General features: G+C 30.2%; 3 protein-coding genes across 3 annotated transcripts; all 3 read right to left on the reverse strand.

The window, feature by feature from the left end:
• Positions 1 to 7,002: 7,002 nt before the first annotated feature.
• LOC133291912 (flowering-promoting factor 1-like) lies at positions 7,003 to 7,725 on the reverse strand. The gene has a single exon (XM_061490269.1). The coding sequence runs from the start codon at positions 7,627 to 7,629 to the stop codon at positions 7,300 to 7,302; it is 330 nt and encodes a 109-aa protein (XP_061346253.1). The 5' UTR covers positions 7,630 to 7,725; the 3' UTR covers positions 7,003 to 7,299.
• Positions 7,726 to 12,794: 5,069 nt separating this feature from the next.
• On the reverse strand, positions 12,795 to 13,478 carry LOC133291921 (fasciclin-like arabinogalactan protein 3). Its single transcript, XM_061490281.1, has one exon. It carries the CDS (start codon positions 13,476 to 13,478, stop codon positions 12,795 to 12,797), a length of 684 nt encoding a protein of 227 aa, XP_061346265.1.
• Positions 13,479 to 22,802: 9,324 nt separating this feature from the next.
• On the reverse strand, positions 22,803 to 25,458 carry LOC133291922 (uncharacterized). Its single transcript, XM_061490282.1, has 4 exons — positions 25,211 to 25,458; positions 24,663 to 24,759; positions 24,371 to 24,430; positions 22,803 to 22,922 (listed from the first exon to the last, which is right to left on the reverse strand). Exons 1-4 carry the CDS (start codon positions 25,456 to 25,458, stop codon positions 22,803 to 22,805), a joined length of 525 nt encoding a protein of 174 aa, XP_061346266.1.

The following is a 25,458-nucleotide window of genomic DNA, read 5'->3' on the forward strand; positions in this document are numbered from 1 at the left end:
ACCTGCTCAAGAGATCATCAAAGGGAGAAGTTATTCCATGGACCAGTCCCATAGAATTTACAAATACTCTTTCTCACATGTAAAGGGAAAAAAAGGAAAACAAAAGAAAAAGCAGGGGTAAAATAGTCAAAAAAGTTTTGATAGTGAGTGGGAGCAAGAAAAAATAACATGGTCGGGATCATATAAAAATTTTCCCATCAAAGGATAGATTCTCTATAATCCTAACAATATTAAAAAACAAAAATACTCAAGATAAGGACCTCATCCCAACAGAAAGGGGAGGAATACTAATGCAACCTGGGAGATCTCAAAAGGCCCAAGCCTAGGAAGGTAATCCTTATAAATAAGAGCCTAAAGATCCCAAGTACATACTTTTTAACCTATTTACTATTGTTGCCAACACTGTGCACACTCACGTCTTGGCTATAAGCCCATTGCTTGTGCGCAGTGATTGGGACATCGGCTATAAGCCAAGTATACATCTGATTATACAGTATCTCTGAGCGCATACTATACGGTATAGCAATACGGTCTTTCCAGGATCGAACACCTACAAATTCAAAAATAATGATATGATAACTTATTTTCTCTTTTGTTTCTTATTTTTTGAAAAACAAATCGAGTTGATTCAATTTTTTTACAAATAGGAAAAATTCAAATCAATTTTATAAAAACCAGACCAACTCGGCCACGTTGACCCAAAATTTGATGAACCGGTTATATAATTGGTCTGTTTTCGTATTGGACCGACCATGTAATGGAACCTACGTGACTCGGTCGATTTTTGTAAAAATCGATGACCCAGCCCATTTATAAAAAAAAATTAGTTTCCTCTCATCAATTGATGTCTTTCTTTTTTTCACTCTCACACACAAATGATTTGTTTTTGTTTTTTTTTGAAATATTTGAGTAATCTGTTGCTTATTGAATTACATAGTTAGAAATGTCGTCTACTGATACTGAAGCACCAGTATCACAAATATTATATGTTTGATAGATCTTTTGCTGGACAATGATATGTAATTTATTGTTTTTCTTATTAAAACATTTGAAATTGATATCATTTTTTTACAGATATTTGAGTATGTTTATAATTTTTTAATATAAATTATAGATTTACATATATTTACCGGCCATGCGGTTAAACCAGCGAGCCGGTTTTAATAACAATGAATTCAATAGTCAAATTTTATTATTAATGATAAATTTGTCATTTTTGAATTTTCAAAGATTTAAAAGATTGCATCAGGTAATTGACAATTATTAATGATTTTAAATATTATTTGACTTAATAAATTTAATAACCAATCATAATTTAATATCAGTTTGATCAATTTAATTAATTTAATGCATTATGCTTGATATTTACTCGATTTAATAAGGTAATGAGTTACAAGATAAATGATATACATAAGGTCAAAATTTCTTTACACCAGCATAAGAATCATAAATCTTACATCAAATTTTCATACATTTGATGATGGTAATTTTTTGGGAATTAATGATAAATTAATTAGTGTAACCCAATAAACTATAATCGTCTGATTCGTAGAAATCAATGGTTAAAATTAAGTATAAAACTTATAATTCTTATATCATGTAAATTCACACACACACACACACACATATATATATATGGCTTATCGTTTCTCAAGCTGCCGGAGATAATTTTATCTCCGGCTACTAAATCATAACCGTAGAAAGATGGATCAATGGTAATGAAGAAAGAGAGAGAAAAAGAAAATCATAATCATTCAAAGGTTAATCAATTAATATAAGGAAATAAATAAACTAAACGACGTAGTTTTGGGGTAGCTGGAGATAAACTTATCTCAAGTTGCCGGAAAAATGTTTTTCCCATATATATATATATGTGTGTGTGTGTATGTGTCTAGGGGTTTACATTTCTACAGCTGCTGTACGTGCAGCAATCAAATATAATCATAATCATACACCTGTCGTTGTTGTACGTAAAGCGGCTGCATAAATTATTTTAGCATTATGTATGTGTGTATGTATATGGGCTTATCATTTCTCAGCTGCTTGAGATAACTTTATCTATGGCCACTAAATCATAACCGTACAAAGATAGATCAATGGTGATAAAGGAAGAGAGAGAAAAAGAGAATCATAACCATTCAAAGGTGAATCAATTAATATAATAAAATAAATAAATAAAATGACTAGTTTTGGGGTGACCAGAGATAAACATATCTCAAGCAGCTTGAGAAATATTTCTCTCTCTATTATATATATATATAGAAAAATGTTATACTTACAACCTACTTTCGTTTACAACATTTTACAACTATATCTTAACCGTTGATTTCTGTGAATCAACGTTATTATTTTCGCAAATCAAACTTATTATTTAATTATTAATTTGCAATAAATGATAATTGTTGATTGACGGAAATCAACAGTTAAGATATAGTTGTAAGAGATTGTAAATATAATCTTTCTTATATATATATATATATAGGTTTTATGAGTGTCAAGTCACTGGATATAAGTTTTTGTCCAATCACTAAATCATAATCGTACAAATGTTGATCAATTAATATAAAACAAAAACAAAAAAACAACATAGTTTATTCATGACTTGACCATCCAGTGACATTACAAAAAATAACTTTCTATATATGTGTGTGTGTGTGTGTGTGTGAAGCAGTTATATTTATTACTCTTTTAGGCTTATTACTCTTACTACCTGATCGGTAATCGTTGGATCAATTTAAAATCAACGGTTAAAAAATGGAAACTAGTGGTAATCAATCAGGTTTTAGGAGTAACAAGGCTAACATGGTAGTAAATATAACATTTCCCTATATATAACTTTAATAGCTCTTCTGTAGTTGCAGATCAGAAAATTTGCAGCCACACTTAATTCCACCAGGATAAGGTTCTGTATCCTGGAATTTTATTTTTTTTTATTTTATTCCGGGATACGGCTCCGTATCCTAGTGTTAATAGGTTTGCTGCAATTTTCCTATCTGCAGCGACAGCAGAAACGATGAACCCTATATATATATATATATATATATATATATCTGTGATTTATATTTCTGCAGCTGTTGTACGTGCAACAATCAAATATTTGCCATATATATACTTGAAAGCATTAAATGCGGGGAATCATAACCATACAAAGGATGAAAACATTAAATGTGGGGAATCATAACCATACACATGTCGTTGTTGTACGTAAAGCGGCTGCAGAAATGATTTTACCTATATAAATATATATATATATATATATATATATAGGGATTTACATTTCTACAACTGCTATACGTGCAACAATCAAATACTTGCCATATATATACTTGAAAGCATTAAATGCGAGAAATCATAACCATACAAAGGATGAAAGCATTAAATGTGGGGAATCATAATCATACACCTGTCGTTGCTGTATGTAAAGCGGCTGTAGAAACGATTTTACCATATATATGAGAAAAATATTTCTCAAGCAGCTTGAGATATTTATCTCTGTCTACCTAAAATCTACATCATTATTGTTTATTTATTTCCTTATATTAATTGATTCACCTTTATATGGTTATTTTTTTTCATCTTCCTTTATCACCATTGATTCATTTTTGTAAGGTTATGATTTAGTAGCCGGAGATAAAGTTATCTCAAATAACTTGAGAAACAATAAGCTTATATATATACATAGGGTTTAGTCAGTGGCGGACACACATAGTTCCCGCTGTCTGCACTTGCAGACACAAGTTTGAGATTTTTTTTTAAAGGGTGGGTGATTTAGGTCAAGTAAAAAAAAGAAAAAAAATTAGGAAGATTGAAAAAAATAAACATAGGCCCAACCATGGTAGTTAAAATCGATATCTTACCTAAAATCGGAAGAAGGATAAAGAGTCATAAAACGTAAAATCCTAACATAAAAAAATCGTAAAAAATCATAAAATCGTAAAACTGTTTAAAATTTTGATGAAATTGTTTTGATTAAAAAAAATTGTAAAATCATAAAATCGCATATTTAAATCGGGATTTTAACTATCATGGATCCAACCCAACCAACCCCTATAATTATTTTCTTTTCTTGTTTATATATTTTTTAATATATTTAAAATTTTCTTTAAAAAAAAAAATCTTCGGGTGCGCTGCCCCCGAACCTCCACATTAAGTTTGCAAACATAAATTTTTTTTTTCTGGGTCCGCCATTGGGTTTAGTGGATGTACAGTGACTGCACCTAAGAATAGTGGTTCATTACTTACTCCGGAAGTATACCAGAGTACACCGTTCTTCTCTAGTGTACATTCGGGAACGGTGTACTCTGGTTTAGTTCCGGGAGTACATAGAGAATCGTACCAATTCTTAGATGCAATCACTTTACAAATCATTTTGTCATATATATATATAGGGTCCGTCGCTTCTCATGTGACTGCTGATGAGAAAAGTTGCAACAAATTTTTAACATTAGGATACACGTGCGGATTCTATCAAAAAAAAAAAACCAGGATTCAGACGTGTATCCTGTGTTGCTGCACTTTTTCCCTTCTGCAGTCACATAAGAAATACTTTCCCCATATATATATATATATATATATATATATATATATATATATATATAGGGCTTTATTAATCTCATGTGACATAAGAGAAGCTCTCTTATGTCATAGAGATAGTTATGAGTGTGACCCACTCACTTAAAGAAAAAGAAAAAAAGAAAAAAAAGCAACACGGAAGTCGATGTATGTGTAGGAGAGAAAAATACTCTCCTACAGCATAAGATAATATTTTCCTATATATATATATATATATATATATATATGTGTGTGTGTGTGGAGGGTTCTTTTGACTCCAGAGTAAGACTTTTAAGTCTTATTCCCAATCCCAGCTGTTGATGGACGGAAATCAACGGTTGTCATTAATAGTGTAATTAATAATTAATTAATTAATATAACTTCCTAAATTATAACTGTTGGATAGACAGAAATCAACGGTTAGGATGGAGAGTAAGACTTGAGTCAAATGTTCTCTCTCATATATATATATATATATATATATATGGGAGGGTTCTTTTGACTCCAGAGTAAGACTTTTAAGTCTTACTCCAAATCTTAGCCGTTGATGGACGGAAATCAACGGTTGTCATTAATAGTTTAATTAATAATTAATTAATTAATATAACTTCCTAAATTATAACTGTTTGATGAACGAAAATCAACGGTTAGGATGGAGAGTAAGACTTATAAGTCTTACTCTTGAGTCAAATGATCTCTCTCCATATATATATATATATATATATATATATATATATATATATATATTGAGGGATGGAACTTGTATTTATCATTTTTTTTTCCTCTTTTTTTGTCAGATACCAACTGATGTCCTAAGCTGACTAATTCGATTGCAAGTGTTAACCTCTTGACTCTTCGTAAGGGAAAAATGACTAATTCGATTGCAAGTATTAACCTCTTGACTCTTGGGCGTTTGGTATGCTGGATTTTGAGAGATTCCCGGGAAACTGAATTTTTCTAAATTTTAAATTTTCAGATATTATCGTAAACTGAATGCAAAAATCATATTTTTGAAAATCGAGATTCCCGGACAAATAAAAATTTCTCCTGTACCAAGGGAAAAATTTAAAATGATCCGAGATAACCGTGATCCTTCCATTTTAGGGGTGCCACATAAGAGGAGTTTTTTTCTCTCTCTCTTATGCCCCAATTATTGAAAAGTGCTCCACGAGCACTAAATGATTTCTCCTTCCTAAGAGTTACATCATTATAAGAATACAAAATTTTACATTTACTTTTAAAATCAAATTTTACACGTGATGTGACTTTATTTGAAAGTGAAGGACAATAAACTAACCAAATTAATTTAATAAATAAAAAAAATTAATAATCATTTGTTAATGATAAAGAAATTCAAATAATACACTTAATATTTTTATAAGCCACAAAAATTGAAATTTAATACATTTTGAAAGAATTTCGAAATATCATTATATAATCGTATTACAATTATTGATGAAGATCTTGTTATTATTATTAATTATTGATTATTTATTGTCTTTTATTTTCCTTATTTATCAAAAATAAAATAATGGAGTGTATTGTATTTTGTGGACGTAAAGGAAAAAAAGTCAATAGCCATTATTAATAAGGGGTAAGATATAATTGTAATCACCAATTAGTGTTACTACTAATATTATTATCAATCAATTTTACCTTTAGATTGATTATGTTGATCCAATAATTATATTTATTTTTATTTTTGTATGGTTAGGATTTCTCATATTTAATGTGAAATCATTAAATATGTGAAATCATAATTATGCAAAGGTAAAAATAAATATTAAATATTAAATATGGGTTCATGGGAGAAAAATAAATAGTGGATCCCACCCTTAATTTGTGAGTGTATGAGAGAAAAATTCTCTCATATCACATGAGAGTAATATTTTCCTACTAAAAATATGTAATCGATCAATTGATATAGAATTATATGACACAAGCAGTCGTGGATCAGAATCATAACTAGAAGTCAAAATAACTAATATTTCATTTTCATAAATGACACATGCAGACGTGGCGCGACCCAGCTAGTATGTTATAGCGACCTTGGGTTGCAATCCACTTCACGTGAAGTTCCATCAAACCCCCTCTTCTCTATCTTTTAACAGGAAATATTTTTTATGCTCTAGGACCACTCAATGATTTGGTACTCTTTCTTATAACATTAATTATTTTTTTTTTAACCTTTGTTATTTTTCTTCTTTTTTAATTTTATCTTTTCATTTATACTAGGGGACCACCTAAAAAATGGTGGTCCTGGGTCACAATAAATCTTCTCCTTTTAACTGGCAAACAAAGTAATAAAATACCCTTTTTTTTTTTCTTTTTTTTAATATATGATGATGTTATTTAACACATTAAAGATCCATAAATACCGTTTTTTTAGTTTACTCTTAATGTCGATTTCTCTGAGCCAATCATTACAAGCCACTGTATATTTCTGTTGAGTTGACCTTTCCTTAATCATGGAAACTAATCCTAGTACGCTTACACGACAAAAAGTAAAAAACAAATGCCCAAAAAAAAAAAAAAAAAAAAAAACCTACTCAAACGCCCAACCCAAGAACGTATGTATAGAGTGGAAATTAACAAACGGGAAATTCATGAATGGCATGAGTACTTGTTATTCACCCATGCCATAATAGCTTATTGCTTAAAACAGAAAGCAAAATGAATCAACCTTAAAGTCTTGCAAGATTTTTCACACTCTATATATATATATATAGAGCAAAAAAAAATAAAAACTCAAATGTCGCGCACGTGGAAGACATTGCGGTTCTTGATGACTACATCGTACATATAGACAGAGGTGAATTTGGTGAAATCCCATGGAAGAGAAATGAGGTCACTGGAACAATGCTTGTGGAATTGGTACAGTTCAGCGTCTCCACCATAGTACCTTTCCCATCCTAAACCAATCAAGATTTGCTCAAGCGAACTATAGGAAGATACCACTTCCCCAGTTTGTAAATGAACCAAAACCTTTTTCTTTGAACTACCTGTCTTCCCCTCCGCCGCTTGAGGGTTTTCCACCAAACGAAACCCACGATCCTTGAATATCCATACCCCAGACATTAATTTGAGTTTTCTACAGGGTAGTAGGATATATGTGGTTATTTATGATGCGTTGCTCAGAGGAACAGGGGAGAGAAAATTAATTAGAAGGGGTTCTGTTCTGTTTTGTTTGAGGAAAGCAAAGGTTGGGTGGGGAAGGGTATATATATATATGTTTCAAAAGAGGAAAATACTATACTCTTGGAAGTGGAAGATTTATATGTCTCTTTCGGGGTTTAGGTCCTCTTTGGTTAGGATAAGGCATTATTGGCTTTGGCATAGAATCTGGATATTGTGGGGCCTAATGGGGTTTCTCATTTAGGAGAACAACTTCATGCGATTCGATTTCCGTTCAATGCAAGAGTTGTTCCGTCATACATCACGAGATGACCACGTGATGACAGTGGGAGTGATTGTATTAATCTTCCTTAGATGTTTACTCATCATTGGGAATAATTGGACACCGTAAAGGCAATATTTGCCCCCTTTGTCTAGTCATTTGGATTTTACGGCTCAGAAAAAATGGTCTCTGTTTTAGCTGACAATAAATAATTAAATTAAATTTTAACTATTAATATATATATATGGCTTATCGTTTCTCAAGCTGTTTGAGATAATTTTATCTCCGACTATTAAATCATAACCGTACAAAGATGGATCAATAAACGGCGGACCTGTATATGTGCAAGTGCACACACAAATTTTTTTTTTTAAAAAAGAATAAAATATATTTTGAGTCATCAATAAAAATTACGAAACCTAATTTTTTAATGTCAGAAGATATCTGGATCTATTTTTGAATTCTGAGAGACCACGAGTCGACTTTTTTTTCCTAAGGGATTAAATTAAGGCTCGTCATTTTTGTTGAGGACCCAAAATGTTCTATTGTAACAGTTTAGTTGACTCTTGATTACTTTTTTTATGTTAAGTTAAAGTTTTTTTTTCTGTTTATATTCTTTTGTATTTTAATATATTTAAAAAAAATTCCTTTGTTCTTTTATTCTAAGTGTGCAGACATAAATAAAATTTTTTAGGTCCGCCATTGTGATCAATGGTGATAAAGAAAGAGAGAGAAAAATGGAATCATAACCATTCAAAGGGGAATCAATTAATATAAGGAAATAAATAAATAAAACGACGTAGTTTTGGGGTGGCTGAAGATAAGTTTATCTCAAGCCGCTTGAGATAAGTTTATCTCAAGCTACGTCGTTTTATTTATTTATTTCCTTATATTAATTGATTTACCTTTAAATGGTTATGACTCCTTTTTTCTCCGACTACTAAATCATAACCGTACAAAGATGAATTGTCGCTGATAAAGGAAGAGAAAAAGGAAATCACAACCATTCAAAGGTGAATCAATTAATATAAAGAAATAAATAAACAAAACGACATAGTTTAGGGGTGACCGGAGATAAATATATCTTAAGCAGTTTGAGATATATATATATATATATATAGGTTTTATGAAAGAAATAGAAAAATATGTGGACCTCACCTCTTTGACGTGTGTGTAGAAAAGTGAAGTAATGTTATATAATGTAACAAACATATATATATATATATATATATATATATATATATATATATATATATATATATGGGGAGGGATCATTTGACTCCAGACTTAAAAGTCTTACTCCTCATCGCAGCCGTTGATTTCCGTTCATCTAACGGTTATAATTTAATAAATTATAACAATTAATTATTTATTAATTTCAAATAAATGATAACCGTTAAATGAACGAAAATCAACGACTGCGATGAGGAGTAAGACTTATAGTCAAATGATCTCTCCCCTATATATATAGAGTTTGGTGTTTGTCATTTTAGGAGAGAGATAGACACAGAAAAATAGAAATCATGGGAGAGAGAAAGTGAGTGGTTTTTTTTTAATTTAAAATTCCAATTTTCTGTGTCTGTATCTCTCTTAAAATGACATAACTTTCTGTCATTTAAAATGACAAACACTTTCTCTCTCTCTCTCTCTATATATATATATATATATATATATATATATATGGGAAACAAATTTCTACTTTCAAAGGAGAAAGTTTTTCTCTTACTAGTGACTCATAGTATAAGTGAGGCCTACAAAATAGTGGAGAGAAAAAAAAAATAAAGATGAGATCAACTTATGCTATGAGTCACTAGTAGGAGAAAAAATTTCTCCTTTAAAAAGAGAAAATATTCTCCCTATATATATAGGGTTCGTTTTTTCTACAGTTATTGCAGATAAGTTATCTGCAGTAAGCCCAATATGACGTCGTTTTGGGACAAAAATCATGATATTTTTTGTAATTTTAATTTATTTCAGGGTTATAATAGTCTTTATACTTATAGTTTTTTAAGACTTTCATACCAAAACTATGTCGTTTTAGAAATAAATGCAGATAACTTATCTGCATTTTTTTCATATATATATATATATATATATATATATATATATTCGTGTGTATATATATTCATTTGAATTGATTCTTCAATTTATAAACTAAATACATCATATGATTTTTTAAAATATTTCAAAAAAAAGGTTATATATAATTTATTAAAAGTCTTTTGTTCTATGTACGTAGGTGGACCTCGGATTGACTTTTAGGATTTTAAATGTTATAGTGTCCTTTCTGATCATATTAGATTTTTTTTTTTTGTATTTTTTAAAATAATAAAGAGATCTAGTACAATTATTGGGTTATTCTTCCTATAATTTTGCATCACCGTTCAAACCTCATCATCAATAGCGCCTTCAGAAATGTTGAGTCTTTAAAGCACCCCTCAATTTTCAAACGACCACAATTTCAGTAATAAATCATCATTTGTCCTCCGAACGTGCCTCATATTGTTTTAGGGTTTTATAATAGTTATGTTGTAGGAAAAGTGATTGTGTAATGTTATAGAGATTCGTTTTGGGTGTCTTAATTTTTTATTTATTTTTTTGTTTTAAAAAGTGTGGGCCCTACAAAATATTGTGAGTGTAGAAAAGTTTGTTATGTTATGTTAAAGGATAAAACGAAAACCCATTGTTTTACTCGACAGGCAGAAAAATTCTTTATTCGATAAGAATGTTGAGTTGCATGCCCACATGGCATCACGTGGGCTTTGTAGGGTTCATGGTCCTCCCCAACAACGAGGAAATCTTTGAGCATCCTATTGTCAAATCTGTCATTAATTCATGGTGATAATGTTGGATTTATCCACGTATACAACTTTCTCTTCATAAATATAAATGCCCGATCACAATCAAATAAAGCTAGACTTGACTGATGCTAAGGTGGTCCTAGACTCCTAGGCAGCTAGAGTACTTGACAAATTTGATAAATTTATAGTAAAGAAAAACCAGTTTGCACAAAAATAAAGTTATTATATGTACCCAAAAAAATAAAGCTATTGTAAATATGCATAAAGACACTCAAATACAACAGGCACAGAGAATTTCTTTAATATGTACTTGCACCACAATTCTATTTGATGGTTCTTTATCAAAAAATAATATATTTTCTTTTATTTATATTCTTCTTCTTTTTTTAAATTCTCTCCCAATTTTTTTTTTTCCTCTTATTTTTTAAAAAGAAACACAAGCTTCCGGATCACTAAAAACGAGCTCCAGACACAAGGCACACCCATGCTCGTGCAGATACGTGCAAAATCCTCGATCTTGGGAAGAAAATACTAGTGAAGATGACATTGGTCCCCCCGCATCAATTTAATCCAATTATAGTGGGGAGACATAGTTAAGAAAATGAGCACACAAAATAAAGAAAGAAATAGTCATTTAGAAGCAACGTAAAATTTCAATAATTTTTCAAAAAAAATGTATTTTATTTTCGACGTTGAAATTTTATTTCTAGTTAAATTCCATTGTAAGAAGGAATTTTTCATCAAAAATTTTGACAAAATTATTTGACTTTCAATGGAATATTGGATGGTCATAAAATTTCCATTAGAAAGTTTATTTTCAACAAAATTATTTACAGCGAAAAAATCCCGTCGATAAAATAACCTTTTCTAATAATGGATCTAATACTTCAAGTTCTGAAATGAATTTGTGTGCCACATAATTATGTTATATTTTATTAAAAAATATGAAGACGGTTTGGGTTAGCTAGTCTTTTAGGCCAGAGCCTCGCAATTATCTTTTTTTTTAGCAGCATATATATCATCACAATGATCGTAAAAATTGTAAATTGGCGTTTTTTTTTTCCGGTTTCTTTTTGGGGTACAGAAGAGCTCATTATTGCTTCTCTTTCATAATTCTATTTTGCACATACTTGTCATTACATATTTCACATGAGTGTAACCTACACTTAATAGGCTAACAAGATAATCGATCTATTACAGTTCTGTCCGTTAAGAATAATTCCTCACTTAAAACACATTTACAAGCCATAAAATTAAACGCAAGTTAAAACTAATTTACCTCGGCTGTTATTAATTAACTGCATCAATTGCTATAAAACCAGTTAAACCATATTGATCTTAAATACAATTATTGAATTAAACGCATGGTCATTTAGGAGCACAACGGACAATATTTGTGTCTCGTGCAAGGAATTATCATGTATGACAATAATACCCTTTTTTTTTTTGAGTTAACCCAACCATGGAAGCGAGTTAGCGACCTTTTGATATTTTCATAAGTTTCGATTCTTTAATCTGGGTATGAAACTAATCTGGAATACAGGGCGAGTTTGTTGGTAGTAATAAAGTTGAGTAACTGAAAAAGAAAGTTTCGATCCCCACATGTCATTTTTGGAAGGTTTAAATATTTTTATCCTTATATCCGCCTTGTATTCCGAATTAGTCGGCTCAAAAAATCAAAACTTAGTGAAAAAAGAGAGCCAACTCGTCTCAAGAGATAATTAGAATTGAGTTATCGGAAAAAAAAAAATACTTTAACATATCACCATTTACTTAAATTCGAGTAAAGAATTACACAAAAGTAAACAAACAATAAAATGAACAACACAAAAACGAGTTCATTCAAAAATCAAAATGAACGAATCCCATAAACACAAATCAACGGTGTAATAATATCATTGACGAAGTTATCAATTTCCCCGTAAGAACAAAATCTTCATTATTATTATAAATCCTGTCAATATATATCGTTTCAATTCCTCAAACGATATCTATTCTCATCCTCTTCCACTTTGTTTTTTTTTGTTCTAGAATTAATAAACATTTTAAAAAGAGACAAAAAATGAAGCCAAAGCCATAACTACACCAACGAAGCCCATGACCTGGGTGCGAGAAGAGCTGCTAGGAGCTGGTGCCTCTGCAGGTGACTCAGCAATAAGACTCTCTTCGTTTTCAACAACTGGTGATGATGATGATGATGATGATTCAACACCAGGTGCAACAATGGGTTCTGTGACCTGAAGAACCGCAACGGTTTCAGGTTGGTTGGTGACAGTGTTCACAAGCAAGGTTTTATAAGGAGAACCCTCAACAGCGGAAGCAAATGCAACTTCACCCTCGTTAATGAGGTTAACATAGATGTAACCCTGATCGTTCTTGGCTGCACCAGAGGCTCCAAATAGGGTTTGCAATTTGGTGTGGCTACCTTGAGCTTCAACGAGTTTTTTCTCATCGTAGTAATCAGGGAGAACGTGTGTTCCGATGATTGCTTTGATGGTTTCTTGGGATTTACCAGAGAGGGAAGAGAGTGCTTTGTTATCAAGGGCAAGGATTGTGACTTTTTTACCACTGTTGATTTGTTCTGCCAGCTTGGTTTCGGTTAGGTATTTGTTGAACTGTGAAAATTCTGGGTATTGGCTTAGCAGTTTTGTGATGTCCAAGCCATGAATGGCTGAAGAGAATGTTAGCATAAGTGCCAAGCACAATACCCAAGAGTTCCTCAAACCCATCTTTTATTTTTTATTTATTTTTTTCTCTTTAATTTTTTGATTAATCCGAAACCAAGCTGGTGTAGGGAATGGTGAGGTTGATATGTGTGTGTGTATATATATATAGATAGTGTGTGTGTATGTGGTATGTGGAATTTTTGGGTCAACTTTATTTAGAGTCAAATTGTGTTCGTAACCGAATTTATTGGGATCTAGTGGCGTACGAATGATCACCAATGTTAGCCTTTACTATTTGATGGAGATTTTGGATGGCTAAGCATGGTTTGTGTAATGAAGCATTCGGAGAATAAGTAAAATATACTAGAAGAATCCGTTTACAATTATTTTTATAAATGACACTAAATTTGACCGGTTATATATTTTTTATTGAAGTATGATCGGTCAGATATAGTATAGTTTGTAAATAAAAAGTTTGTAAATATAACATTTTTCAATGTATATATATAGGTAAGATTATTTTTGCAGCCGTTTTACGTACAACAATGATATGTGTATAGTTATGATTTCCCATATTTAATGCTTTTATCTTTTGTATGGTTATGATTCCCTGTATTTAATGCTTTCAAATATATAAATTGCAAGTATTTGATTGTTGCACGTACATCAGCTGCAGAAATGTAAACCCCATATATATATATATATATATATATATATATATATATATTGTGGTGATTATGATTGATGGTGATTTGTGATGCCATGGTCTACTTTCTTTAAAATTAGGAGTAGAGGGTTTTGTGATGATATATGGTCAACTTTCTATAATCTGGCCGAGTTTAATTTAGAGCAATTAACAACTTGTAGGAGTAAAGTTTTTTTTTTTTTTTGATAAAAAAATTAAAGAGAAGGTTATCCCCATAAGCTTTTTATAGAGAGCTTATTAATTGACAAGAACAGATTCCGATCTAAACTTAGGTGCAAAAGCTTATAAATATCGGAATTTTGTTGGCTCAAGAAAACTGCCTACTATATCTGTAACTGGTTTATTTAAATCATTAGGGAGACAAAAACAAAAATAGTATAATCTTTTTGCTCGCTGTATCTTTACATTTGGATATGTAAATAACTCGTCATATATAATATTGTGTAAGGAGAATGATGAATTTGTATGTTGTAAGAGTAATAAGTTTGAACTATACTAAACCTGACTCAGAATTAGTGAGAAAAAAAGAGTAATAAGTTTTATATCAATTTTTTTATCATTAATCTACTTCTATCTAATTATTTTAATCTATTAATCACATGAGATCAATCGCTAAGATTATGTAAAATTATCAGTCCTCATATTATACAAGCATAGTTAAATTGCTATTTACATATGAAGATTAGATTCATTTACGTGAAAAAAATAAAATAAAATTCACACAGTATCCACCAAATAGTTCGAACATCAAGTAGACTCCCAAAAATTTGGATTGGAATTGTCTTGATTGTTTAGCATTTCTTTTTTGTGAGCCATTGATGGTAAATAGGGGTGTCATCCTTCGAATTGAACCGAATTTTTAGAAAAAACGAATTGAATTGGTTTAAATGATCCAGTTCAAAAATGGTTCAGTTCGGTTCAAAATCGGTTAGATTCGAAAATAGTTCAGTTCTATTAAAAATGGTTCATTTAAGTTCGGGTCGACTCTATTCTGAAAAGAAAAAAATTAATAAATTAAAGAAATAAAATAATAAAAATCAATTCGATTCTGTTCGAAAAAGGTTCAATTCGTAAACGGCTCAATTCGATTCAAAATCGGTTCGATTGGAAAATGGTTTAGTTTGGTTCGAAACCGATTCAGGTTGACCCTATTCTGAAAAGAAAAAAATTAAATTTAAAGAAATAAAGTAATAAAAATCAATTCGGTTCGATTTGATTCGAAAATAGTTTGGTTCTTGAACTGATTTTAAAAATAAATTTGATTCATGAACTGATTCTTTAAAAACCGGTTTGGTTCATGAATTAATTTTTAAAAATCGATTGTTTTAAATACAATTCAGTTTGGTTCACAATTCAGTTCAATTTTTTGATTATTTTGCACAATAACACAAATGCCTCAATAAAATTGGGACGCTCAAGACTTAAAAGCCGGTCCAATGACATAACTCAGCCTGAAAAATAACTAGGTTGAGTTCGGATTCTACAAATTAAGCATGTGAATTTCAAGTCAAATTTGGGCCCTCCATTGTTTTAGTGCAGCCCAATATTATCATAAGTTAAGATTTATGATTTTTAAATTAAAGATAATAATAATTTTTTTATGCATCATGATCTCTACCATAATATCCGAATCATTATCTTAAAATTATGGTAATTATGATAAAGAACTGCACAGATGGCCATTATAATGCCATGTGGCAATTGCAGACAAGAATTTTAAAATCAAGTTTTTACTTAAACACAGAAATGGGATAAAAAATCATAAAATATAAAATCATAATAATTTTTTTTATAAAAAATCACAAGAAAATAAAAATGCTTGGAATGTTGATAAAAACTTTTTGATGAAAAAAAAATCGTAAAAATATAAAAGTACACTTTTAAAACAAGTTTTTAACTACCATGGTTGCACATGTACCACATGCACAATTAATTCACACTAATTATATACATAATTGATTGCATTAATAGAATAAAATACTTTAAAATAATATAATTACATAATTTATTTTTTTAATCGCAATTATATGATTTTTTTGCCTCAACTAAGAATTTTATACAAACAAACCAAATCTTAATATATAAAATCTTCATCCAAACTTTAGAAACTTTGCTGACGTGTCAATCTGTTCTTGCTTCTCAGGTTTGTGTTCACACTTGACAGATTTTGAAATGTTTCTTCTTTTGGCAACTTTCAAAATTCGAATTTTTAAATTCATGGATGGGAAAATAATTCAATTTTATGTGGTGGAAGACAGCTGTATTAATGATCCACTATTTTTTGCATGGATAAGTGAAAAAGTAATAATATCCCATTACTTTTTGCATTGGTAGGTGGAAAAGTATTCAAATTCAAAATTTAAACTTAAAGGTGATAAAAGAGTTCATCGTTAATATCTGAATAGGTAATTATTAAAAAACAAAATTATTTTGTGTATAAATAGGATATGTGTTACTGGGTCTTTTCATTTGGTAATTAGCTTTTGTGCATATGTTTCTTCTCTTCTCTGCCTATTTATCTTCTTCTTCTTAAGTTGTTCTTCTATTTGATGAACATATAATATTTTTTATTTTTTTTGTAGCACTATTGTAGAGTAAAGCTGACAGGATGATTTGGAATCACTAGAATATGAATTTATTTACTTCCTCATAGGAAGGTATGACATTCTTCTCTATCTTTTTTTTTTGATACAATTCTCTATCTTTTTTTCTTCTACAAGTATTTTTTCCATAACACAATATCATGAACGAGACGATATAATAAAATGTCCTTACTTTTAAATGATTAAATATTTATGTTTAGCCTTCATTGTCTGTGTTTTGTGGGCACCATCTCATAATTCAACACGGTAAAAATTTCTCTTTTATCTTAAAGTCCTTATTTTTTCTATTTGTAATACCTACAAGAGCAAGATGAGTTTTTTATTTTATTTTTTATGTCCATACATAATTTGTTTCTCATTGTTGTTGTTGCTCTTTAATTTATTTTTGTTCTTGACAGATATGTTTACCGTGGTGGTGAAAATGATGAGTTTGATATGAATGATACTACTTTGACCTCATAAACCATCATCTATTTCTTTAAAGGATATTCGAAGTGTGTCCGATGCTAGACCAGTGCAACCCAGCAACATAGTTTCAAATGGTGATTTAGAAGAAGACAAGATAGAATAAGCTAGAATGTTGCTTTAATTCTATACTTTTGTTGCTAGAATTTTGTTCTCACATGTTTGTCTTGAATAAGCTACATATCTTTTAATATTCCTTAAACCAATAATTATTATAGTTGTTACATATATTACTCTATTAATTATTGAAATCCTCCAAATTTAACTCAACAAAAATGAGGAGCCATTCAAATATTATGTGAAAAAAATCCTAACTATAAAAAAGATAAGTGGTGTTTGCTACAACTATGTACTTGGAGGAAGATGATGTTGAACATTCACAATGGAGACAATTTATTAAACATAGCGTAAGAGTAATATTTAAGTTTAAGAAACATAAATATATTAAAATGAATGACCATTCAATGACTAAATTGACCATTGAGCTGATACACCATAATGTTTAAGTCAGTTCATTATAGAAACAACAGTGGAATTTTAAAAGTTGTTAAAAAAAACAAAACCACTAATTATTATACCTATTAGGATTAATTAATTTTTTGGGTCTAAAAATAATAATATTTATATTTACCAAAAAGAATAATTATTATTATGTCTATTGGACTTAATTATTATACCTATTAGTAAACTTTTCAAATTCAAAATTAAAGTAACTAGATAGGTGTGAAAAAAAATTCAACATTATTCGGTTAGACAAACAGCTATTTTCTTCCATTATTTTTTATATCAAAAATTGTTAAATCTATTAAAAATATAGTTGGCAAACAACTGTATTATTCTACTATTTTTTGCATGGAAAATTATTAAACTTATTAATAATATTTATTATTATGTGTATTATAATTCATTATTATACCTATTATGATTAATTAATTTTTTTTACAAAAATAATATAAAGTAATAAATTTGTTTTTAATGTTTTTGTTCTTGAGAAGATTTAGAAGTTATTATCAGATATTGACTTCATTATTACATTGGAAGTTCCAAGAAGGATAATCAAATACGAGTGGGTGTGTTGGGAAAACGCGCGCATATGGCTACAACAACCAAAATAGACATTTAATATTAATTTTGGAAGACACTTTTGACACGCCACTTGGTGCACGTTAAAGTGGTATATGATTATAAATAATACTTATTGCACAATAATAAAACTTATATATATAATACTTATTGCACAATAATAAATTTTATATCTTCTTTATTGGCAGTTAGGCTTGAATTAAAATGTAGATATATACAAGGGTAGATTGAATTAATTTTAAAAATAACGTAAAACGGTTACGTTTTCCTAGAATATCCAAAATTTAAAAATAAAAAAATTAAATAAAAATAATGCAAAACTATTACTATTACTTATTGCACAATATTTATTATGTACAGACTTCTATGCATGTTTCCCTTTATTTTTTGCATAGAAAAATGTTAAGTTTATTAATTTATTATTATGTCTATACGGAGGAAAAATATTTAATACCTAAGATTTAAACTTTTTAAATTTTAAATTTTGAACTTGAAAGGTGAGAAAAGATTTAGCATTTAATATTGCCCACTACTTTCTGCACGGAAAATTATTAAGCATATTAATAATAGTTATTATTATATCTATTGGGCTTAATTATTATACCTATTAGAATTAATTATAAAATTGAAAAAAAGATATGTATAAAATAAAATTAATTTTAATAAAAAATATTAATTAAACGAAAAATATATTTAAAATTATAAAAATAAACTTTAAAATAAAGTAAATTAAAATCTTAACTTAAAATAATTATACGAAAAGAAAAAAGAATTCGTGCAAGAAACTTTTTAAAAAATACTTAAGATAAATATTTTAAATGTATACATATATATATATAATTATATATATAATTATGGGTTTTATAATTCTCATTCAACATGAGAATTCAAATTTTCCTACACACCCTTCGATTTTTGTGCTATCATGGGTCCTACATATAATTTTTTCTAACACACGGGTCCCACATGATTTTTATCTCTACAACACGAGAATTGAATTCTCATTCAACATGAGAAAATTAAACCCCTATATTTATATGTATATAATATAAGTTAAAAGAGAAAAAAATTATTTTTTAAAAGAATGTATAATTAATTATTTTATCATGTTGAATTTTAAATTTTAAAATTAAATATATTAGAAAGAAATCAAACATTTATTCTTTTGATGTAAGAGTATAATTAACACAATTTCCTATGTCGTGAATGATTACCTAGAAGCTATTACTTGAAGAATGTGCATAGACTTCTATGCATGTTTTCCTATATTTTTTGCATAGAAAATTGTTAAGCCTATTAATTTATTATTATATCTATTCGGAGGAAAAATATTTAATACTTAAAATTTAAATTTTCTAAATTTGAATTTTGAACTTGAGAGGTGGGAAAAGATTCAGCATTTAATATTGCCCAATACTTTCTGCATGGGAAAATATTAAGCATACTAATGATAGTTATTATTATTTCTATTGGGCTTAATTATTATACCTATGAGAATTAATTATAAAACTGGAAAAAAGATATGTATAAAATAAATTTAATTTTAATAAAAAATATTAATTAAACGAAAAAAATATTTAAAATTATAAAAATAAACTTTACAATAAAGTAAATTAAAATCTTAACTTTAAATAATGATACAAAAAGCAAAAAGAATTCGTACAAGAAACTTTTTAAAAAATAATTAAGATAAATATTTTAAATGTATATATATATATATATATATGTATATAATATAAATTAAAAGAGAAAAAAATTATTTTTTAAAAGTATGTATAATTAATTCTATTATCATGTTGAATTTTAAATTTTAAAATAAAATATATTAAAAAGAAATCAAACTTTCATTCTTTTGATGTAAGAGTATAATTAACACAATTTTTTATATCGTGAATGATTACCTAGAAGCTATTACTTGGAGAATCTGCACAGACTTCTAAGCACGTTTCCCTTTATTTTTTGCATAAAAAATTGTTAAGCTTATTAATTTATTATTATGTCTATTCGGTGGGAAAATATTTAATACTTAAAATTTAAACTTTTTAAATTTGAATTTTGAACTTGATAGGTGGGAAAAAATTCAGTATTTAATATTGCCCACTACTTTCTGCATGGGAAATTATTAAGCATATTAATGATAGTTATTATTATGTCTATTGAGCTTAATTTTTATACCTATTAGAATTAAGGGAAAAATATTTCTGCAGTTAATGCAGATAAGTTATCTGCATTTATTCCCAAAACGACGTCGTTTTGGTATTGAAATCTTAAAAAATTATAAATATTAAGACTATTATAACCCTGAATTAAATTAAATTTACAAAAATACCATGATTTCCATTCCAAAACGACGTCGTATTGGTTTACTGCAGATAACTTATCGGCAGTAACTTCAGAAAAAGCGAACCCTATAATTAATTATAAAACTGGAAAAAGATATATTAATGACAGTTAGAGTTGGCAAATTGGGCTCGGCCCCCAGTGCAGCAATAATTTTTTTTTATTTTTAAGTTTATTGTCTAATTATATAAAACATAGATAGATAGTAATCTAGAGGTAACTATAAGAAACTTTTTCTTGTGGTTAAATATAAAAACCTATTACATGTCGGTATAAAATGCTGACATATATATGTGGCAAAATGGGTTCGGCCCGACAGGCCGGCCCTCCCCGCCCGCCAAACAGGCGAGTTAGCCCGGCCAACATATTTTTTTTGTTATGTATACTGTCTAACTATAGAAAACATATATAGATGGTAATCTAGATGCAACTGTAAGAATCTTTTTTGTGGAGATATAAAAATCTATTAAATGCTTATATGAAATGCTGATAGTTAAGGTGGTAAAATGGGTTCGGCCCGGAGGGCCGGCCCATCCCGCCTGCTAACACTTTTTTCCCCTTATGTTTGCTGTATAAATATAGAAAATATAGATAGATAGTAATCTAGATGCAACTATAAGAATTTTTTGTTGTTGACGGATATAAAAACGTATTACATGCTTATATAAAATACTGACAGTTAGAGGTGACAAAATAGGCTCGGCCCGGAGGGCCGACCCGCCCATGCTCACCAACACTTTTTTATATCTATTATTATGTTTATTGTCCAACTACAGAAAACATAGATAGATAATAATCTAGACGCAACTATAAGAATCATTTTTGTGGATAAATATAAAATTATATTACATGCTGATATAAAATGCTGACAGTTAGAGTTGGCAAATTGGGCTCGGCCCACCCAGCGCACCAACAGTTTTTTTTTTATTCTTATGTTTATTGTCTAATTATATAAAACATAGATAGATAGTAATCTAGAGGTAACTATAAGAAACTTTTTCTTGTGGATAAATATAAAAACATATTGCATGCCGGTATAAAATGCTGACATATATATGTGACAAAATGGGTTCGGCCCGGAGGGCCGGACCACCCCGCCCGCCAACATGTTTTTCCTTATGTTTACTGTCTAAATATAGAAAATATAGATAGATAAGAATCTAGATGCAACTATAAGAATTTTTTTTTTTTTTTTGTAATAACTATAAGAATTTTTTGTTGTTGATAGATATAAAAACCTATTACATGCTTATATAAAATGCTGATAGATATAATTTATTTTATTCTGAATTTATCAGAATTGCAAGCGTAGGTTGGACTATCTTTAATTTACCTTGATGTCAAGCACAATATGTCAATTTTTTTGTTCTTCGTATGTTGCACGATTTGAATCTATTATAGACATCATTTGACATTACACTGAAATCAGTTTATCAGAATTGCTCTTTTCTTTGTGCAACACATGCAATAAACTATTATTTCCATATTCTATGTCATTGATGTAACATTCTAAAGTCTTTTCCAGACTACTATCAAAATTAACTTACGACTCTCTTACATATTTTATCTACCCGGTAAATTATTTTTTGAATTATTGTGCGCTATAAAATTCCAACTAACAATTTAATCTAAATTTTACGCTAACATTTACGAAACAAACCGATTTTTTTCTCCGTGCATCGCACGATAATCAACTAGTTCTTATTTAGTTCCTAAAACAGTGACTCTGGTTATCTCATATCACTGACACTAAGTAAGGATTTTATGCAAACCAAATTTTATACATGAATTTTAAAATACACGTAATATTACCCCTCCCGGGAAAAAAAAATAACAATGAATCTACATCGATGAAATATAGCATCATGCCACCTCAACTGATGGTCCAATAGATAACGCACAAAAATAGCAACAAAACTTTCAATAAAGACAAATAGATTAATATTGACGAGTAAAATTGAAAAACACTGAAGAAAGCACTAAAAACGGCTAACAATATATTTTGGAATTTGATCAATAAAACGAGTCTAGTTCAGTCAGATAAGCCAAATATATTGGTACATCCCAGTCAGTTAACTAATCCAAAATGACTGTCTCAAATCTCATGCAGGGTAACTAAAATCCAGAAGAAAGACAAATAACAAAGAAATTATCAGCAAATCTCGATTTGATTTCTACTAGCACAACAATTCACCTAGCTTCATCCAAAGTCATGCCTGATAAACTAGCGCTAGATATCTTGTCAACGATATCTGAGATGGTCTTGTCCATGTCTAGATCCATCATTGGTTTAAACGGACGCTCCATTTTCTGAAATAAAAACAAAAAGGGATTAAGGCATTAAAATATACTGAGCTGAGTACATGATGATTGCACCCACCAAGTGAGGAAAAAAAATAGATTAGAAACATTATATATCAGAAACATAGCAACCAACCAGCCTCTAGTAAAAACAATATAGAAGACCACTGTTGAGATATATAGTCCCACATTAGTTGTATGTGCAACTAATGTGGAGTTTATAAGGCCTTGGGCACTCTCACCCTTTGAGCTAGCTTTTGGGGTGGTGTATCCCAAGGTTCTTTACATGGTATCAGAGCCTCGCCGCTCCCCACTTTCTCTTGTGGAATTTCTTAGCACAGGTAGGCTGAGCCTGTTGCATCATCCACTCTTCAAGTCCAATGGGCTCTCGTATGGGCTCTCGTGTGAGGGGGCGTGTTGAGATATATAGTCCAACATTGGTTGTATGTGCAACTAATGTAGCCTTTATAAGGCCTTGGGCACTCCCACCCTCCCACCCTTTGAGCTAGCTTTTGGGGTGGTGGTGTATCCCAAGGTTCTTTACACAGATGTTATGCCTAGTATACGCGACTCCTGTTATTGTGAAATCTAGGGTAGATATACGTAGCATTAGTCCTACAAGCAGAGAAGTTTGAATAAAAATAAACTCCTATTATAAATGGAGCTTGAAATTGGGTTAATCCATATGTATGATCTAAAACACCTTTTGATCACATGCATCGCCCAGTTGCTAACCACCGAATTTCACTATCAGTCCTACAAACTGACACTCCGGTAGTATGCCTGAATGGGCACGTGCCTCATCTCTACAGCAAGGCTTCTCCAACAAGCCACTTCTAGCCACCTATGTCAAGTCTTCTCGAATAGATTCATATGTATGGATCTCACAGCTTCCCTTTCCTCTGAATACAGGGGTCATTCCACTTGTTAACGCAGGAAGACCACCATTCATGCATTAATAGGCCTAAGTGATAAACTAACAACAAGGCGTTATGTCCTATGCTTAGCCCATTCATTTCCGGAACTTCATCTCTCGCACTTGAGTTCCTAACAATCTCCACCTCAAGTGTGAGTCCTACAATAAGTGAATCCAACACTACATCTCAACTCAAAATTTTAAGACATTAAGTTTATGGATCCTTTCATTTATATGTTTCATGCTTAGCCCATTCATTCCCAATACGGGATTCTATCCCTCACTCGAATTCCCAAGAGTACCTTCCTCCCATGTTCCATACACCAATGCAGTTATTTTTCAACTCCGGATGATCTTTTCCCTTCTTTTAAAGAGAGCGATATCCTAAAAACTGATGTGGGAAGTCAATAGTTAAAATAAATCCATAATATGAAATCTAACTTTGCAAAAATAGAGAACTGTTTGATTATTAATAGTTTAAATGTTTAACATAACGAAACTTCCGATTATTCAAGTTTCATAATTCTAGTGTAGGATTTACCAAGAGACTGACGAACTTCTGGCCTCCTTCTTCCCGTATTTCAAAGCAACCCTTTCTTGGCTGTTCACATAAGAAACAAAAAAAAAAAAAGGATGCCAAAGCTGGATTAATCACTCTGTTGACATCACTACTATAAGTTCTCTTGAATCAAAATTTTGGATAAATAATCTTCTAACATTTGATTTCTGATGCGAATGCCCCGTTTGTTAAAAAAAGAAGTTACATTTGATTTCTCATGGGTATATAAAAAATATATCTCATGATGACCAAAGGCCCAAAAGAACAGAGCTACCTTTTTAGGGTTCACTATGACAGTGATGTCAGGAACTTTGGCCTCTAGACCTTCTTTCAACTCAGTGGCTCTCGTCTTGAATGAATCGCATTGTGTACTAAGGCAAAGAAAACAAGCAATTGCAACTATATAAGATATATACAGAGATAGAGAGAGAGAGAGAGAGAGAGAGAGAGAGAGGAGTTTCAGCTACGCTTCAGAAAATATAAGCAACTAGGCATAGGAAATGGAACAAGTACAAGCAACAAAAAGTGAAAAGAGTTCAATTCAGTGATATCAAAATAAAAAACGAAATAGGGAATTTTAGAAAACGCAACGTAATCAAGAGCAGCAAATAAAGTGCCTCATTTTTCATTTCTTTGATTCTAGAAACTAACGAGAAAGTTTCATGGAAAAGAACGGAGTAACATAAATTTAAAACCCAACATTCATTTTTGTCAAAGAATGAATCTTTTAAGCAAAAGAAAAATACACATTTACATTTTCTTCTCATTTCTTCATTTAATTTGAAGAAAAAAAAAATAATATAATGAGATAAAGAAAAATACCAATGTTCAATGACGATGGTGGTTCTGGAGTTGGAGGAAGCAGGTTCTTGCCCTTCTTCTTGCTTAGGCTTCTTGCCCTTCTTCTTATTATTCTTCGGCAACTCAGCAAAAACCGGAGGTGGACCGGGTCGTTTAGCCGCGGACCGGGTCAGCCTGACGGAAGAGAGAGCAGTGGACCGGGTTACCCTGGCGGGGGCTTGGGTTTCAGGTGGGTTTGGCTCCGAAGCCTTGCGTTTCCTTGGAGGCAT

The sequence above is a fragment of the Gastrolobium bilobum genome, unplaced genomic scaffold (genome assembly GCF_033153095.1).
Source record: "Gastrolobium bilobum isolate Gb01-03AN ecotype WA unplaced genomic scaffold, APGP_CSIRO_Gbil_v1 utg8480, whole genome shotgun sequence".
Classification (NCBI taxonomy): Eukaryota; Viridiplantae; Streptophyta; class Magnoliopsida; order Fabales; family Fabaceae; genus Gastrolobium; species Gastrolobium bilobum.

Excerpts from the sequence above, each read along its gene's own strand:
- LOC133291912 (XM_061490269.1), bottom strand. The coding sequence starts at position 7,629 with ATGTCTGGGGTATGGATATTCAAGGATCGTGGGTTTCGTTTGGTGGAA.
- LOC133291921 (XM_061490281.1), bottom strand. The coding sequence starts at position 13,478 with ATGGGTTTGAGGAACTCTTGGGTATTGTGCTTGGCACTTATGCTAACA.
- LOC133291922 (XM_061490282.1), bottom strand. The coding sequence starts at position 25,458 with ATGCCTCCAAGGAAACGCAAGGCTTCGGAGCCAAACCCACCTGAAACC. Across the intron at positions 24,760-25,210 it reads ACCATCGTCATTGAACATTG|TACACAATGCGATTCATTCA; the intron begins GTATTTTTCTTT and ends TCTTTGCCTTAG. Across the intron at positions 24,431-24,662 it reads TCATAGTGAACCCTAAAAAG|CCAAGAAAGGGTTGCTTTGA; the intron begins GTAGCTCTGTTC and ends TTATGTGAACAG.